Consider the following 17,889-nt stretch of genomic DNA (forward strand, 5'->3'; position numbering starts at 1 on the left):
TTTTCAGCCCCTAAATGCTCCTCTTCTAATACCTAATGTAAATACCTGTGTGTGCAGATACATAGGCTTGCATAGAGATGCTTTTGTGGTCCTTTCACACAGGCAATCTGCATACAGTGAATCCGGAAAGCATTCACAGCGATTTGCTTTTTCCACATTTTGCTATGTTACAACCTTATTCCAAAATTGATTAAATGCAATATTTTCCTCAAATTTCATCAAACAATACCCCATAAAGGGTGAAAGAAGTTTGAAATCTTTGTAAATTTATTAAAAATAAAAAAGGAAAAATTCACATCTACATAAGTATTTACAGCCTTTGCTGATGTGACCCCCCCAAAAGTGAAGGACTACAGGTCCCAGCATGAAGCCCTCAGGGCTAAAGATGTGACACCCCCCTGGCCCCAGCGTGGGAGGAGTCACATCGGCAGCCAGCAGCGGGAGTGGCGTTAACCTGCCTGATGGTAGGCTGCGGGTGGCACTGGCAAGTGGCACTGCATCTGGTGGCAGGCTATGAGTGGCCAGTTGTACTGCATCTGGTGGCAAGCTATTGGTGGCAAGTGATAATTATGTGTGGGTGTCAGCGCAACTTAAAAAATGTTTGTGCTCAAAATTAAATTAATTTAGTTAATATATACTCAATTAATATTATTAAATATAAGGTGCTATATTAGTGATAAAGTGCACATATGCCTAATTGTATTGTATATAAATATATCAATAAATACATCAATCAATCAGCATTTTCATTATATGACCATAAATAGTGCATGTGCATAAATAACTCAATAAATAGCTCCAATAAAAAGTCTATAAATAATAAAGTGCCAACTTCTTCTTGAAAGTGCTCTTGTGCACATTGTGCTTAATTGAGTGAATTTTCTTTACATCTGTGCCAGGTGGTAACACACTGTGCTCCCCTCTTAGTCCCTCACTCACCAGACTTTTAAGGGTAATAAGCCTATTACTGCCTCCCTCGTAAGGTATTGTAGCCTGTATCCACTCCAGCTCTTTCCCAAATAAACACGGTGTGTGGCTAAGGGAATCCTTATGACGCTGCTTAGAAGGTTCCCCCCATAACAAAGGAAAAGATCTCCATCGTGAGGTACCTTCTAACACATTTATTTAAGTAAATTCAAGGTTACACTTACATAAAACGACAACCAAAAAACGCCCTGTATCTATTTCCTGGTGTTGGATGCCGCTTCCGCTTCCTGCGTTCCAAACACCGGATGTGACGACAGACGTACGGGCAATGGCTTAATATATTGGTGGCAAGTGGCACACTGCATTTGGTGGCAGGCTATGGGTGGCAAGTGGCACTGCATCTGGTGGCAAGCTATGCATGGCAAGTGACACAGCTGCAGTTGGAAGGCTATGGGTGGCAAGTGGCACTGCATCTTGTGGAAGGCGACAGTGGCAAGTGACGCTGCATCTGGCAGCAGGCAATGGTGGCAAGTGACACGCTGCATCTGGTGGCAGGCAACGGTGGCAAGTGACACGCTGCATCTGGCGGCAGGCAACGGTGGCACGCTGCATCTGGCGGCAGGAAACGGTGGCACGCTGCATCTGGTGGCAAGTGACAAGTTCAGGGTTCCCACTGATTCTGCATTGTGGTCAGTTGAACTATTTTTATTATATATCACAATGTAGTAATAGAAATAATGTGATTTGATCATTCTGACACCATATCAAGCATGGTGTCCGGATGAATTAAGTGCTAACACCAGCTAGTCGCCCGACAAATCACCTGCCGTCAAATCCCTCGTCAACCCCGAGACTACATCTCCCCCTCACCTTTTTTTGGGGGGTGTCCCTGAATGGCAGTTTGGAAATATGGTCACCCTAATTTGGGGTGTCATTAGGAATACACCGACACCTGCACACACTCAGTGCGTTTGGAACGCGGTGCAGAAAACGCACATGGAGGCAGGTTTCCGGGACCGTGTTCTGGTGTTCTATAAGAATAGCGCTACCTATCAGAAAATGCAATCAAAGTAACGTTGCAAACACAATTGCTTATTGCGCATGCTCTATGTGTTCCAACATGGCTGCTATGCGTTTCAATAGGTTTCCTAATGTGACACAGCATGAAGGCAGCAGCGGACATCTTCTTACACCCAGGCAACGTTTAAATTTCACACTTATTTTAGCAGTTAACTCACCTTATATACTGAAATAGACTATTTCACCGCGACCAAGTGAAACTATATAATCAGTTTGTTGCTGAGCAGTGCAGGGTGTACCAAGATGGCCGTCGTCACCTTCTGCCTGCAGGTTTCTCGCTATATTTACTATAATACCATAATTATACAAATGTAATACTGTGATTCAGTATATAAGGTCAGTTCACTGCTAAAATAAATATAAAATTCAAGACTTGCATGGGTGTAAGATGTCCGCCGCTGCTTTGTGTTCTGTCACATTACGAAACCTATTGAAACGCATAGCAGCCATGTTGGAACGCACGGCACATGCACAGTAAGCAACTTTTGCTCAGAACGTCACTTGCGTTACATTTTATGATAGGTAGCTTTATTCTGACAGGAAACTGCCACTGAACGCAGTGCTTTTTATAAGCCCAGTTTGCATGACCTCAAATAAATAAGAGTGCCCTCTGACATCCAAGCACAATGTGTTGTGTATATACAGCACAGCCTAACATGTATGGTAAATGTGAACTGAGAGGACAGACACCGAAAAGCTATTTCTCTGTCTCCTTATGTATCTAATAAGTGCTGTCACTGTCATTGCACAGTCACAGGAGCTCCACAGACTGCAGCCTTCTGGAGTGGGCGGGGCTATGTATGTATACGAGCTCATTGGTTGGTGTCTCGCTTCCGCTTTCACTTCGCTCGATACAATGTATTTCTCAGAAGGAAATAAATAAAGTTACAAGGTTTTGAGAATTGTCAGCTGAGCATGCCGGGTAGTGTAGTTCGGTGTAGGTCATGTGATTGACTTCTTCCTTGTCATGGCTGAAACGCAGGGATACCTTGGATCTGCAGAGCAGGTTAGCTGATGTCCTCCTATACATACTGCTTACTGTCCCAGTGCCTGTGTGCAGAGGAATAATACAGGCTTGGGTGTGTCCTCTAGTATAGAATTGTGGCTGCATTTATAGCTGGAAGCAGATGCCTGCAGACAGCTGATCTCCTGCTGATTAGATAGATGTCAGGCAATAAATACAAGGCAGTGCCTTCCTCATATATAGTAGGATACAGGAGGAACTTATGTGTGTTTTTATGTTTCCATACAAATGAATATCTCCATGTGACCCTCATTTGGAATCAAAGACCCCTGCCCCGCTTGTCCCTCTATTTGGTGTGGTGTATAGACCTCTGTAAAAGGTACTGAGGGGTTATAAACCTTGTTTTATTTTAAGTGGTTACAAAGCCTAAACATTTTTTACCTTTTAGTGCCGGTTCACACCAGTGTGATGCCAGACATTGCATGTGATTTGCACCGCATTGCCGTGCAGATCACATGTGATGCGATTTCAGCCATACAAAATGTATGGCTGAAATCGCATTTGCACCAAAATGGTGCAGGACCCTTTTTTGGTTCACATTGGAATCGGATCACATAGGTGTTCACACCTATCCGATCCGCGAAAATCTGGGGGTGTCCTTAACATTACATTGAGACCCCCAGCCATTCCCAGATCTCATTGTGCGATTCTGGTGGGATGCGGGAACCGGGACTGTTTCGCAGGGTTTACCGCATCGCACCAGTGTGAACAAGGACTTAAGGGCCGCACACACGATACGAAAATCGGAAGGAAAATTTTGTCCGACAAACGATCTGCCGATTTTCGGATTGTTAGTATGGTCCTTTCGACACCCGATTACGAATTTTCAACGACAAAATCTGGATGTGCAGGCTATAAAAATTTTATCGTACGTCAACACAACGTCAGATTTTCGCTTAATTAGTACAGTTTTCGTCCGAAAAAAATCGTAAGAGCAAGAATAGGCATGCTCAGAGACGAAAGAACACATACAAAGCAATCCAACACATGACATCACTTCTGAAGTAGAATTCTGTCGTATGAAAGTCACCTCTTCACTTTCCACATCAGACTAGCATGCCACAAAAAACGGACGACAGATCGTTCGATAATCTGATCGTGTGTACGAGGCTTTAGGCTCCGTTCACATACTGGCGTATCGGATCACGGGCAGAATCGCCACAATTCTGCCCGCGATCCCGAATCGTTGTAAATCGCGGAATGTCTGTGCGACTCCTGTGACTTGCAGTGGCACCCCAAACTCAGTGCGATTTTTGCCGCGATTGTTGCCTGATGAATTGCGGTGAAATTTGCGCAAACCAAATCGCAGGACGCCTGTCACCCAAAAAAAGTACAAGAACTTCTATGGGCAACAGGTTGTGATTCTGTGTTTGCGCTATTTTACCGGGATTTGCAGCGCCACGTTTGGGGTGCCATTGCAAGTCATGGGAATTGCACGGGCGTCCCGCGTTTTACAATGATTCAGGATCACGGGCAGAATCACGGTGATTCTGCCCATGATCCGATATGCCAGTATGTGAACGGAGCCTATAATAAGGCTTACCTATAGGTACTGTAAATATCTCCTAAACTTGCACAGTTTAGGAAATATTTACTGTATACTGCGCTGATGATGTAATCGACGCATGCGCTCTGAAGGAACGGCCACCTGTGCCATTTCTTCAGAGCCCTGTGCCGTGACCAACGTTTCCAATGCGCATGCGGCTCCGGCCTGTAGCACAGACGGATACTGCGGACTCAGAAAGAAGACGGGTGAAGATGGCCCTCCAGCGGGGATGACAAGGGCTTTGTTTAGAGGTAAGTGTCCACATAATGTGCTAGTATGCGATGCATACTAGCACATTATGTCTTTACTTTTCAGGTAACAAAAAAGAAAAAAAAAAACTTCCTCTTTAAAGGAGTTGTAAACTCTTAAAGCGGAGTTCCACCCTGGGAAAGTTTTTTTTTTTTTTTTTTTTAAATAAAAATACCCCCGGGACAGTCAGGGCTAGTGCATTCCACAATGGATAGCCTCTGATCTGTCCCGGGTTGCACTTACCTTTTAGAAGAAATACTTACCTTGAAAATGTATTGTCCAGCGCTGCCATCTCAGGTGTGGGCAGCTTGAAGCAGCGCGATCCTCTTCTGCGACCTCTTCCGTCTTCTTCGGTCCCACGATGCACTGCACCGGCCCCCGCTGTCACTTCCGGTGCCGCAGCGTCATCCCTGCACAGCTTCTGGGCATGCCCAGAAGCTGTTTTGCAAGGTATGACGGCGCCTGCACCGGCCCCGACGTCAGTTCTGGTGCAGGCGCCATTGATTCCTGGGAGCGATGACGTTCAGCTCCCAGGAATCATTGCAAGCCAGGAAGTGACGAATCGCCTTGGCCGCCGAGGGGAGGAAGTGGAAGTAAGGTAAGTATATTTTCTCTACAAGGTAAGAAAAAATAAATAAAATTGCGATTATCCATTTGTTTTTCAGGTGACCCGGAGCAAGAAGATGGAGGTAAGTATAATTTTAGGGTGGAACTCCACTTTAAGGTTTTTCTCTTTAATGCAATCTATGCATTAAGGTGAAAAACCTTCTCGGTTGCAGCTGTCCCCCAGACCCGCCATTATTCTTACTGTAACGTTCCAGTGACGAGTGCAAGCCCAGCGGCTCCATCCACTGTCTCGGATCCTCATTGGATAGATTGTCAATCAAATGCAGTGATGTGGAGGTCGGGCCCGAGTCCTGCTGTCTGTGTCAATGGAGGGACTCGTGAGCGCACCTGCACGGGTGCTCCAATGGAAAGCGACTCTCCGTGGGGGCACCCGATGAAGAGGAGGAACCAGGAGCGCCGCCGGGGCACCCCAGAAAAGGAGGATCGGAGCAGGTAAATATAACATGTTTGTTATTTATATATATATATAAAAAAAAAAACCTTTACAATCACTTTTACCACTTCAGCTTCAGAAGGCTCACCCCCCCCCCCCCCCCATCCCCTCAACACCCTGCGTTTCTTTGACAATTGCGTGCAGTTGTGCGATGATGTACCCAATTAAAGTTGATGTTCTTTTTTTTTTCCCCACAAAGAGTTTTCTTTTGGTGGTATTTGATCACCTCTACAGTTTTTTTATTTTTTGTACGATAAGCAAAAAAAGGCTGACATTTTTGAAAAAAGAAAAAAGTATATTTTTCTACTTTCTGCTATAAAACATACCCAATGAAAAAATGTAAAATCTCAAATTTCTTCATCAGTCTAGGCCAATGTGTATTCTGCTACTTCTTTTTTTTTTTTTTTTTTTTTTTTTTTTATCCCAATAAATGTATATTGCTTGGTTTGCGCAAAAGTTATATTTTCTAAAAAAAAAAAAAAAAAAAAATATATATATATATATATATATATATATATATGGAATTTTTATTGTATTTATTTTTACTAGTAATGACAGCAATCAACAACTTAGAGCGGGAAGGCGGCAGACAAATTGGACACTAAGTGACACTTTAGATAATTTTTTGGGGACCAGTGACACTAATACACTGATCAGTGCTAAAAAATATGCACTGTCACTGTACTAATGACACTGGCAAGGAGGGGGTTAACATCAGGGGAGATTAAAGGGTTAAATGTGTCCCTAGGGGGTGCTTCACCTGTAGGAAGACAGAGATCCGTGTTCCTGTTTAGCAGAAACACAAGATCTGTCTTCCCTACTATTAGAATGGCGATCTGCCTTGTTTACATAGGCAGACTGCCGTTCTGCCTCTGTTGGGAACGATCGGGTCTGCCGGACCCACTGATTTGGCTCCTGCTCTGATTGGTCGCAGTCCCGAAAGTGAAGAATGACGTACCTGTACATTATTCTGCGCACAGGAGCCGAGGGGGGCGGGGGGTCAGCAAGAGCTTAAAGTGGCTTTTTTAAATTTATACCTACAGGTAAACCTATAATAAGGCTACAGTAAATACCTCCTAGATGTGCACTGGTTAGAAGATATTTAATATAGCAGCGCCGGTGATCTCACCGGCGCATGCGCACTGCACGCTCAATGGACGGCGTGCTGTCCATAGAGAGAGCTGTGCTGCAGCTGTGACTCCTGCCCACATAGGCAGCCCAAAAAGAAGAGGATTCGGGGCTGCTCTGTGCAAAACCATTGCATGAAGCATGTAAGTCCCCCTTTAAAATAATCACATTTTGTTGATTGCAGCCTGAAATTAAGACGAACACCATTTTTTGTTTTATCCAGCTCTATTTACTCAGCTTATAACATCCAAGTGACGCCAACGTGTCAGGAAAAAAAAAATTCAAAAACAGAATCACTGAGTTGAAAAAAGGATCTTGTGTCCGTATTTTGGTGAACCGCCTTTTGCTTTAATTACAGCCTTTGGTCTGTCAGGATAGGTCTGTACTAAGTTTGCACATCTAGACTTTGCAATATTTGCCCACTCTTCTTTGCAGAACTGCTCAAGTTCAGGTAAATTTAGTGACTGTTTGTGGACTGCAGTCTTTAAGTTGTTTCACAGATTTTCAATGGGGTTTAAAGTTATTTATTTATTTTTGAGATTTTACAAACATGTTATACTTACCTGCTCTGTGCAGTTGGGTTTTGCACAGAGCAGCCTGGATTCTCCTCCTTCTCTGGACCCACTTCGGGTCTCCTGCCCCCTCCCTCCTGTTGAGTGCCCCCCACAGCAAACCACTTGCTACGGGGGCACCCAAGCCAAGTCAAAGTTCCCTGTGTCCATTCAGACACGGAGCCGTGACCCAACCCCACCCCCTCTCTCTCCTGATTGGCTGAATGATTTTGATTGACAGCAACGGGAGACAATTGTGGCGCGCTGCTGCCTCGGCCAATGAGAAGGGGAATCCCAGGCAGCTGTGTGCGGTGGGTCATTGTCATGTTGGAAGGTAAACCTTCTTCCCATTGAAAACTTTCTGGCAGCAGATTTTCTTCAGGAATTTAACGGTATTTCATCCATTTTTCCTTCTAACCTGACAAATGTTGCATTCCCTGCTGCAGAGAAACACCCTCATAACAGGATATTATCACCCCCATGCTTTACTGTAGGAATGGTGTTATTTGGATGGTGAGCTCTATTGGATTTCTGCCAGACGTATAGTTTGGTGTTGAGGCCAAATAATTCAATTTTAGTCTCAACTGACCGTAACCCCTTTTTCCATGTTGCCTCAGAATCTTCACGGTGCATTTTGGCAAAGCTCAGTCGTGACTGCATGTGGCATTTTTTTTGAGGAGTGGCTTTCTTCTTGCAACCCTCCTATACAAGCCACATTTGTGGAGAATATGTGATCGTGTTGTCATATGCACACATTGACCACTCTTTGTCATAAATTCCTACAACTGCTTCTGAGTTTCTGTAGGCCTATTGGTAGCCTCTCTGAGCTGTTTCCTTCTGGCTCTTTCATTCAGTTTGGATCGGCTTCCTGATCCAGGGAGGGTTCTATGTTGTACCAAATACCTTCCTCTTTTTAGTAATAGAAATAGAAAAAAATTACCACTGTTAATGCCACATCCCAAATTGTACAATGTAGAGACAAAAAAAAAACAGGACCCCTCCTGCAACTGGAGGACTTTACTGGCATGAGACCAACCAAATGTAAAAAAGTATTAAAATATTTTATTTATACACATAGCGTTAAAACAGGGTCTACAACCTAACATCCAAAATACAACTAAATAAGACATTTAAAATTATAGGAGAGACATATCAATGGAGAATGTAACCCTTGTACAGCACCTCCCTAACTATTGCGTCATCCTGCTTAACAGTCCCCAGAGAGGATGTCTGTATGTTGGGTTGCCTCTGTAGGTCAACTTATTTCGCTATACTGCGTAGCTTCCTCAGGACCAATATAGGAGGAAATCACATTCTGCTACATATAATAAACACAGATTAGGGGGGAAAATGAATTTGATTACGTGGTTTTTTTAGACCTAAACATATATATAATTATTCTCTGATATAACGGTAAGTTGATAATCCCCCAAAGAGCACTTACAGCAAAATCGATTCGATCCACTAGGTCATCACTATATGTCTTTTGGGTGGCCATAGGGACCACAGGATATCCCACCTAAAGGGGCCTCATTTCCTTATTATTCCAACATTTACATAACCAATATATAAAGAAAAAATAAACGGTTTATTTTATACAGTGATGCTACAAAAAAATATAGCAGTACTGTCAATTTTTTATATTCTCTATTAATAATATGTGTTTATACCTTTCTGATGAATGCATATTTGTTCTTCAGAGTTATTTTTAATGTGTAGTTTGGGGGACAGTGTTATTGCAGTAGCCCAAGATCTAGAGAAGGTTTATCCACTCCTAGTCCCTCACATTCAGACAAAGGAGATAGTAGTCCCTCTATCTAAGTGGAGCTCTACAACAAATTCCTGCAGGACAACACCAGTTAAAAAAAAAAAGAAAGCACACCTATCCAAACATAAGCTGTATAGATAGTTAGTCTATCATAGACTTTCTCGGCCTCACACGGGGCTCAAATATCATACCTGCGTCTTGCTGCCTCAACACTCAACCTCAATCAACGAAGGAAATGGGAACAGTGGGCTATATTGGACTCCTTTTTTGTCCCCAAGGTGCCGCGTGTTAAACCCGGGAACTTCTGGGTTGTGATGTCACGACACCGCGTGCGTTCCACCCGCCCCAAAATGGCGCTCAGTGCGGTGGAGCTCAAGCCTCGCTCCTGTCTACGAAGGAGGAGACCATACCCAACCCTAAAAGAGATGACAGTACACAAGAGGGCAGGGAAAGAGCAAATGGGAGGACACAGCCACCCAAGGCAACATGCCAGATATAATTTGTGAATGGCTGTGTAAAGCGCATATGCATGCCCAAAAAGACACCAACGACCACAGATACATCGATTTGCTGCAACTCAAATACCACTCAGGGATAATACCATATGTCAACAAAATGACCGAACATTGGATAACCTGGCATGACAAATTAACTGCATGAATCCCAATCATGGGAATCATGGACACAATAATATTTCTAACATTTGAAAAGACCTATAATCATGATTTTGAAAGCAAATTATATTGACAGACCTATGTGTGAATGGGGAAGATGGTACATAACTCACCCAAACACACATAAAAAAAGGACACGGAACAAAAAGGGCAGCAAAATAGGGAAAAGAGAAAAGGACCACATATACAGCCTCGTGCAACAAACCATCTATATCCTACAAATATTTTTTAAATTCATGGCCTCATTGAGGCCTGGTACCATGGTAGCTTGTAGTGTATAAATCCATCTAGCTTCATGTTGAAGAATTTTTTTGTCAAAATCCGCTCTTGGATCCAGGAAGATGCGTTCTAAAGCCGCACATTTGAGAACACTAGTATCCTGTTTATGGGTCAGAACGATATGTCGCCCAATGGGAGTAGATAGTTTGTTGCTCTTGCCGTAGTATATGTTGTCCTTGATTCTGCGCCAGAATTGGAGTTTTGACTTCCCAATGTAAAGCGCCCCACAATTACAAAACCTAATATACTGTATAATCCCTATGGTTTGACAGTCAATATAGTGGGGAACCCTATAAAGCTTCCCATCAGAAAGGTACAATGTTTGTTCGGGTTTCAAATATCCATGGGCAAAACTCACACAATCCAAATTATACCTGGTAAGTGTCCCCAAAATGGCTCTGGGTCATTCTATCTTTTAGTGATCTAGCCCTCCGATAGGTTATTTCTGGATTGTCCCTAATGTATTTCTGAAGAATGGAATCATTGGTCAACAGATACCAATATTTATGGAGAATTCCTCGGACATAGCTGTGGTCTATTGAATGTTGTAATTAGTCTAACTGTGTCCCGGGGGTGTCCTAGTATGTTTTTTTAAACAGCACCTCATCACGGGTGGACCTTTTCTGACTTTGTTAAATGCCTTTTTAAGACAACTACGAGAATAACCTCGTTGCAGGAGTATTTCTCTTAAAGCATTGGCTTGAATAAAGAAATCATCACTAGAGCATATACGTCGTAACCTAAGATACTGACTGAAAGGTATACTTTTTAACAGAGGTTAATCTATACCTATACCATCATGGTATGTAATCCCAAAACCTAGCATATTTGTCATCCGATAGTAGATACCGCTCCCACCCCCCCAGGTACAGATTGGCATATTTTAGCGCACATGTGCCCATCGCCACTCCCTGCACCTGGTGGTAGTGGGAGCCATCAAACAGAAATGCATTCCTGTTGAGAATATGCTCTAATACCATAAGGATAAACTTACTGTATCTCCAAGAATCCTGATCTTTCTTATAGAAATTCACTAATGACCTCAATCTCTTTACAGTGCGGAATACTGCTTTAAAGTCCCTCAATATCAAGGAGCACTAGAAAGGTCTTGGCAGGGAAAATTAAGCTCGCCAATCATTTTAAGCAAGTCAGGAGTATGCTAAATGGATGATGGTAGCGAGGTAACATGGGGACGCAAATAACTGTCTACAAGGCAGGTAGCTAGTTCCGTATGAGATCCAATACCTGATAGGATGCCCAGGGGGTTGGTACATGTCCTTTATGTTTTTTGGCAATGCATAAAACGTAGGTGTTTTAGGAAATTTAACAAGAATAGCCTCATATGTCTCTTAATCAATTATAGCCTCATCATAGGCTTCTATTAACATTTGAGCAAATTCATTTTGGAATTTGTCTTTTACATCAGCGAAACATATTCAATACCATTCCTGGTTGTTTAAGATTTTTAAACACATATTTCAGTATTGTTCTTTATCTATAAGACAACATTACCCCCCTTGTCATAGGGCTTAATTACTATATTTTTGTTCTGACCAAGAGATCTCAAGGCCTCTTTTTGTAGATGTGTGATATTGCCAGTGGAAAAGCCATGTATATGTATATCATTCACTTCCTTCCAGACTTGTGTCACAAATGCCCATATATTGGGATTTGTCTGGAGGGGGGTAAATTTATCTGACTTATTTTTCATTACTGGTCTGTGAAAAATGGGGGGGGGGGGGGGTTGCGTTGCTACCTGAGTGTTAGAGGGTGCCTGTGAAACTGTATTTTGTGGGGTCCCTTCATTCTCATGAAGTCACGTAGTGCCCGGAAATCTTTGATTGTGAAATCTTTCCACTGGTCTAACAATGCTTTTATCCAAACAGAAATTTTATGTGTTAATTTACACGCAAACAGATTGAGGTCTTTCACAGTCTCAAAAATATAAATTTCCTGTTTCGGGCAAAACGTGAGGCCTAAGCTGAGAAGTTCCTTCTCAGCTGGGGTAAGCTGATGCGAAGATAGGTTAATGATTGGGAGTCATTCTCACTATGAATAGTTCCCTATAGATTTCCTGATGATCTGTGTATGTACTGGATTGCTCGGTTGTTCCGTTCCCTTGTGGTTCCCCCAAAGGGGACTATGGAGTTGTACTTACTATATTGGTGCTGTTCGTGAGTGCCTGTGCAAAACAAAGTTTTAAAGACTCATCACCTGTGCAGTCTGGAGCTTGATCCACATGAGAAGAGCCCCTCTCTTTCATTCATACTAATCACACGTGTCTTACCACCACCTTGTGTTAATTTACCACCACCATGCTTCGGACTTTCTTTTGGATAGCGATGTCTCCAATGTGATTTGTTTGATGTCTGAAATGTGAGATTAATGAGAAAAAGTTGAGGCATTGGATGAATCAGATTCTTTATCTCTCAGTGCAATTTTAGTACACACCTTTCCTCGACACCCCCCCCCCCCCCCCCCGAGTGTTTGGTCTCCTCTTCCCCCCATTTGTAGGCTGTATGACGAGAGAATGTCATTTTATCTCTTATAAAATGCTGTTCTTTATATTGGATTGAATCCGTGGTGTTATGTTCAAGATGTTCGTTCAAGATGTTCCTGTAATCGCTTAATTTTTTTCCCCTCAAAACTTGGGTGAGAACATATAGATTGATTCTGGCCATACAATGATCTAATATAATCATCTAGCTTTAATATATCCTTATCATATTGATCCGAAAGTATCTCCATAATTTTTTGTGAGCAATTTATTAGGGGATAATGTACCACTCCTTTAGGAACACTGTGTTTGTATTGTACTGTATATCGTTTCAATTTCATGTATGAGCCATTCTTTGTTTTATGGCCCAAACCAGTTCATGATATTCTGTACTATAAGCTATCATTAAGAATTAGTGACACAAGTTTTATATATATATATATATATATATATATATATATATATATATATATGTATATATATATATATATATATATATATATATATATATATATATATATATATATATATATATAATGTCACAATTTTTCAAATAACTTTTTAGAAACAATCACTATTAATTACTTAATAATTGTTACGCATAAAGTCCCACACTCTATTATGGGGGTTCCTCTTTGAAACCTATGTCTAGGGATTATGGTAACACATTACCCTGTAGTTGACTACACACTCTTTACAATTTATTAGGTTCTCTTCCCAAGCATTTTTAAATTCTGGTGTAACTTTCCTTATGTTGGGGGAATACTTGCACTCTTAGACCTGTCGGATTAATCCTTTCTTTGATATAACAATCAAAGAATTTCTTGTGCCAGAATAAATGTGACTACCTCTCTAAAGTTCATTGGAGCTTTTGCATAAAAAGATCAATTTCAAGGTTTTTATTCCTATTCCCCGGGCAATTTTTGTTGACATCTAGACATAAATCCTTCCCAAGCCATGCCATAATTACAATCTAGTAAGTGCAAGAAAATGAGTAGCTTCTTTTGAAGCAAATAAACAAAGCCAATATACAAACTCTGTCTTTTAAAAGATGGTCTCCAATCACTTGACTCTTATAATATTGAGAGCAGGTGATAACTAGTGGTAAAAAACAGGGGGGGGGGGGGGTGTTTACTACCCTGACATAGAGTATTCGAAAACATTGACCACTGTTTTTTATGCCACATCCCAAATTGTATAATGTAGAGAAAAAAAAAAAAAAAAACAGGACCCCATCCTGCAACAGGAGGACTTGACTGGCATGAGCATGGGACCAACCAAATGTGAAAAAGTATCAAAATATTTTATTTATACACATATCAGTAAAACAGGATGTACAACATAACATCCAAAATACAACCAAATAGACATTTAAAATTATAGGAGAGACATATCAATGGAGAATGTAACCCTTGTACAGCACCTCCCTAGCTGTTGCGTCATCCTGGGTAACAATCCCCAGAGAGGATGTCTGTATGTTGGGTCGCCTCTGCAGGTCAAAGCGTTTCGCTATACTGTGTAGCTTCCTCATTACCAATATAGGAGGAAATCACATTCTGCTAAATATAATAAACACAGATATTAATAATATACTTCACTGTGCATCTAGACATTGATAAAGCCTTTGACATTTTTTTTTGTATCCCTCTCTTGACTTGTGCCTGTCTGCAACTTTATCCTGGAGATCTATTGACAGTGATTGTTTGCTTTAGTTGCACTATCAGTGACTGAAATGCTCCAGGAAAGCTCTTTTAATGCTGAGCTAATCAAAATTACCACAGCTGATTACAGTTGAAAGTCAAATAGCCTGGTGTGCCTTTGAGAAGGTGATTAGCTACACCTGATTTAAGTATTTTTTAGGAGGGGTGTGATCCTTTTTTCAAACCGCAGTGGTTCTGTTTTTTTTTTTTTTTTTTTTTATTTTCAGACATGTTAGTGTTATATATTTCACTTGGATGTTGTAAGTATAGATAAATACATCTGGATAAAACAAAAGACAGTGTCTGTCCTAATTTTAGGCTGCAAAGCAACAAAATGTGATTATTTTAAAGGGGGGGGTTCTTTTCTATAGCCACGATTCCCTTCACCGTAAAATCACAATCAGTGGCAGTTCAGCCGCTTGATCCTTCATACAGGCGGTGGGAGGGGGGACGCCCCTCCCACCACCCTCCAGTGCTTCTATCGGCTCGCCCATGCGATCGGTGAGACGGAAAAGGAATCCACCGGAGGCAGAAGTTCACCATAGTGAATACCGAGGACCAGATGGTCCATCACAGTCTCTATTGCTCTCGGAGGCCCGGGGCGCGACGTTATGACGTCTTGTCCTGCCTGGCAGTTGTAAATACTGCCGTGGGCTCAGATCCTTTTTTTTTTTTTTTTTTATCTGTCTTTTCAGCCTTGTAGAGAGATGTGGGGTCTTGTAGACCCCACATCTCCCCATAAAGAGGACCTGCCATGCCCTATTCTTATTACAAGGAATATTTACATTCATTGTAATAAGAATAAAAGTGATTAAAAAAAAAAAAAAAACAATTTTAAAGGGAAAGTATAAAAATCTAAAAATATGCGTATGCATTTGTTTGTCGCGCACACATATTTAAGCGGCATTCAAACACACGTGAGGTATCATCGCGAACATTAGAGCAAGAGCAACAATTCTAGCCCTCCTATGACCTCCTTTGTACCTCTAAACTGGTAATTTTGCCTATGGAGATTGAGTTTGGCACCATTGCACGAGTGTGTGCAATTTTAAAGTGTGACATGTTAGGTTTCTATTTACTCAGCGTAACATCATCTTTCACATTATACAAAAAAAATTGGGCTAACTTTATAGTGGTTTTTTTTTTTTTGTTTTTATTCATGAAACCATTTTTTTTTCCAATGAAAGAGATTAAAAAATTTGCTGCGCAAATACCGTGTAACATAAATAGTTGCAATGACCACCAGTTTATTCCCTAGAGTTACTGCTAAAAAAAAAACATTCATAATGTTTGTGGGTTCTGAGTAATTTATTAGCAGAAAAATGATGATGACGTAGGAGAGGAGTGCCAGAATAGGCCCGGTATGATAGTGGTTAAAGATGCAGGAGGTTCCTTAGTTCAGCTTGGAATAGGTGCCTGATTTGGTGTAAAACTCACTGGAGACAGGTGGGTTTTCTCAGGAAACTCATTGCTGCAGGACAGGCAAGCTAGGAACGTGTGTCCATGTCTGTCTGGCCTTATAGAAGGGTATTCTGATCAGGCTGATGACTAAAAAAGTATTTTGCTGAAGCAGGCTGAGGGTCTAAGCAGACCAAATAGCCAGAAGGCTAAAGATTTACTTTGTATCTTTGTGATCATGAAAACCTCTGCAAGGACAGACTGTAAGGTACTTTTGTTGACCAATAAAAATGAACAGGTATCCCAAAAAGTACTGTTTTTTTTAATTGGAGTCCCTGGAAAATTCTCCATTTGGAGCTAACGCTCAAAATTTGTGGAGAATGCGGGCAACAGTGGAGCTTCGGCTGAGTATGCTAATCTTTGCTGAGTAGTAAGTTATTTTATGATGAACTGTTTGTGCTAAAGAGCCATTCACACAGCGCGTTGTGTTGGGCACCTGGTAGGAGTTGAAGCGAGAGCAGCACATAAAATGACATTGCACCATTTTTTGCATCTGTTCAAGTTGCTGTCGACTTTGAGGTCCAAACCTGCAATATGGATGATTCGGTAGTTGCTAGTGTTAACCAGTGGGCTAGAACTTTTGTATTTTGGCAAAAAAGATGTAATCCGATGATGTAGAGACCAGTGTCGGCTGGTGCTCAAAATTTTTTTTTTTTGGGGGGGGGGGGGGGGGGGGGCGCAAAAAGAAAAATGTAATAGGTATTGCTTCGCGGCAAAAAATGCGGTAAAAAAAAAATTGCGTGACTTTGAGGTCATGGTACAGGCATGGCATAGGTGATGGTACAGGCATGGCACAGGTGATGGCACAGGTGATGGTATAGGCATGGCACAGGCATGGCACAGGTGATGGTATAGGCATGGCACAGGTGATGGTATAGGCATGGCACAGGTGATGGTATAGGCATGGCACAGGCATGGCACAGGTGATGGTATAGGCATGGCACAGGTGATGGTATAGGCATGGCACAGGTGATGGTACAGGCATGGCACAGGTGATGGTACAGGCATGGCACAGGTGATGGTATAGGCATGGCACAGGCATGGCACAGGTGATGGTATAGGCATGGCACAGGTGAGGGCACAGGTTGGCTTCAATCCCTTACCTGCTCTCCTGGGCTGCCTGCGAGATGTCCACGGCGCTGCTCCTCTCCTCGAGTCCTCTTCTTCTGGCGGCGGGATTCCGGGAACCGTCCACGGCGCTGCTCGTCTCGTCCTCTGTCTTCAGTCTTCTGGTCTTCCGATCGGTCCGGGCGGCGGGAACGAGATCGGGCGGTGACGGTGCGTGACTGACGCACGCACCGGCATCGCCCCCATTGCGACGTCAGCGGGTTCGGCAATCGGATGTCCTGGATGATGATTGGTCCAGGCTGGAGACTGGACCAATCACAGCCAGGATATCACGAAAATGGGGGTGTCCTAGCGCTATGACCTGCGCCCAGGTTACGCCCTCAGAAGGCAGCCAATCGGAGCCTCTTCTGGGTCGCAAACCCCCCCCCCCCCAATAGCCACCACATAGGCCGGCAAACACGATTTTTTTTTTTTCAAAACTTTATTGTTTTTGTAATTTTTTTTTCCTTTTTTTTTAGGGGGGGCGGCGCCCCCTATGAACAGGCCGCCACTGGTAGAGACGTTCTTTCACAGCCTGGCCCAAAGAGCCTGGGGTTTGCTTCTAGTATCTTTATTGCCATCAAAGTGGCATAAGGTTTATTTTGAGCTGGAGAAGGATGCAAATGACAATGATCAGTTAATAGAGGAAATTCAAAAGTTTGTGGAGTTCAGAATTGAGCTCTACAGACCTACCACTTGGTGACTACATAGGATGGTGATATAGTCAAGTTGATAGGGCTGAATTCTGTGGCTTGATGACGTCTCAGGGACTGTGCAAGCTTCACTAGCCTCGGTTGGGGAAAAAGGTGTCTTCCCTAACGAAAGGCAAGTGGGGTTCTAA

At 42.5% G+C, this 17,889-nt stretch overlaps 1 protein-coding gene across 1 annotated transcript in view; it reads left to right on the forward strand.

Moving 5' to 3' along the window:
- Nucleotides 1-2,914: 2,914 nt before the first annotated feature.
- The window catches only part of VPS41 (VPS41 subunit of HOPS complex), a 493,288-nt gene continuing 478,313 nt past the window's right edge, over nucleotides 2,915-17,889 (forward strand). The window contains exon 1 of the mRNA XM_082258639.1: nucleotides 2,915-3,013. Within this exon, the coding sequence (XP_082114765.1) occupies nucleotides 2,975-3,013 (39 nt within the window). The 5' untranslated portion in view covers nucleotides 2,915-2,974. The remainder of the gene's footprint in view (nucleotides 3,014-17,889) is intronic.

The sequence above is a fragment of the Pelophylax lessonae genome (assembly GCF_965119305.1).
Source record: "Pelophylax lessonae genome assembly, chromosome: 5".
In the NCBI taxonomy this organism is placed as follows: Eukaryota; Metazoa; Chordata; class Amphibia; order Anura; family Ranidae; genus Pelophylax; species Pelophylax lessonae.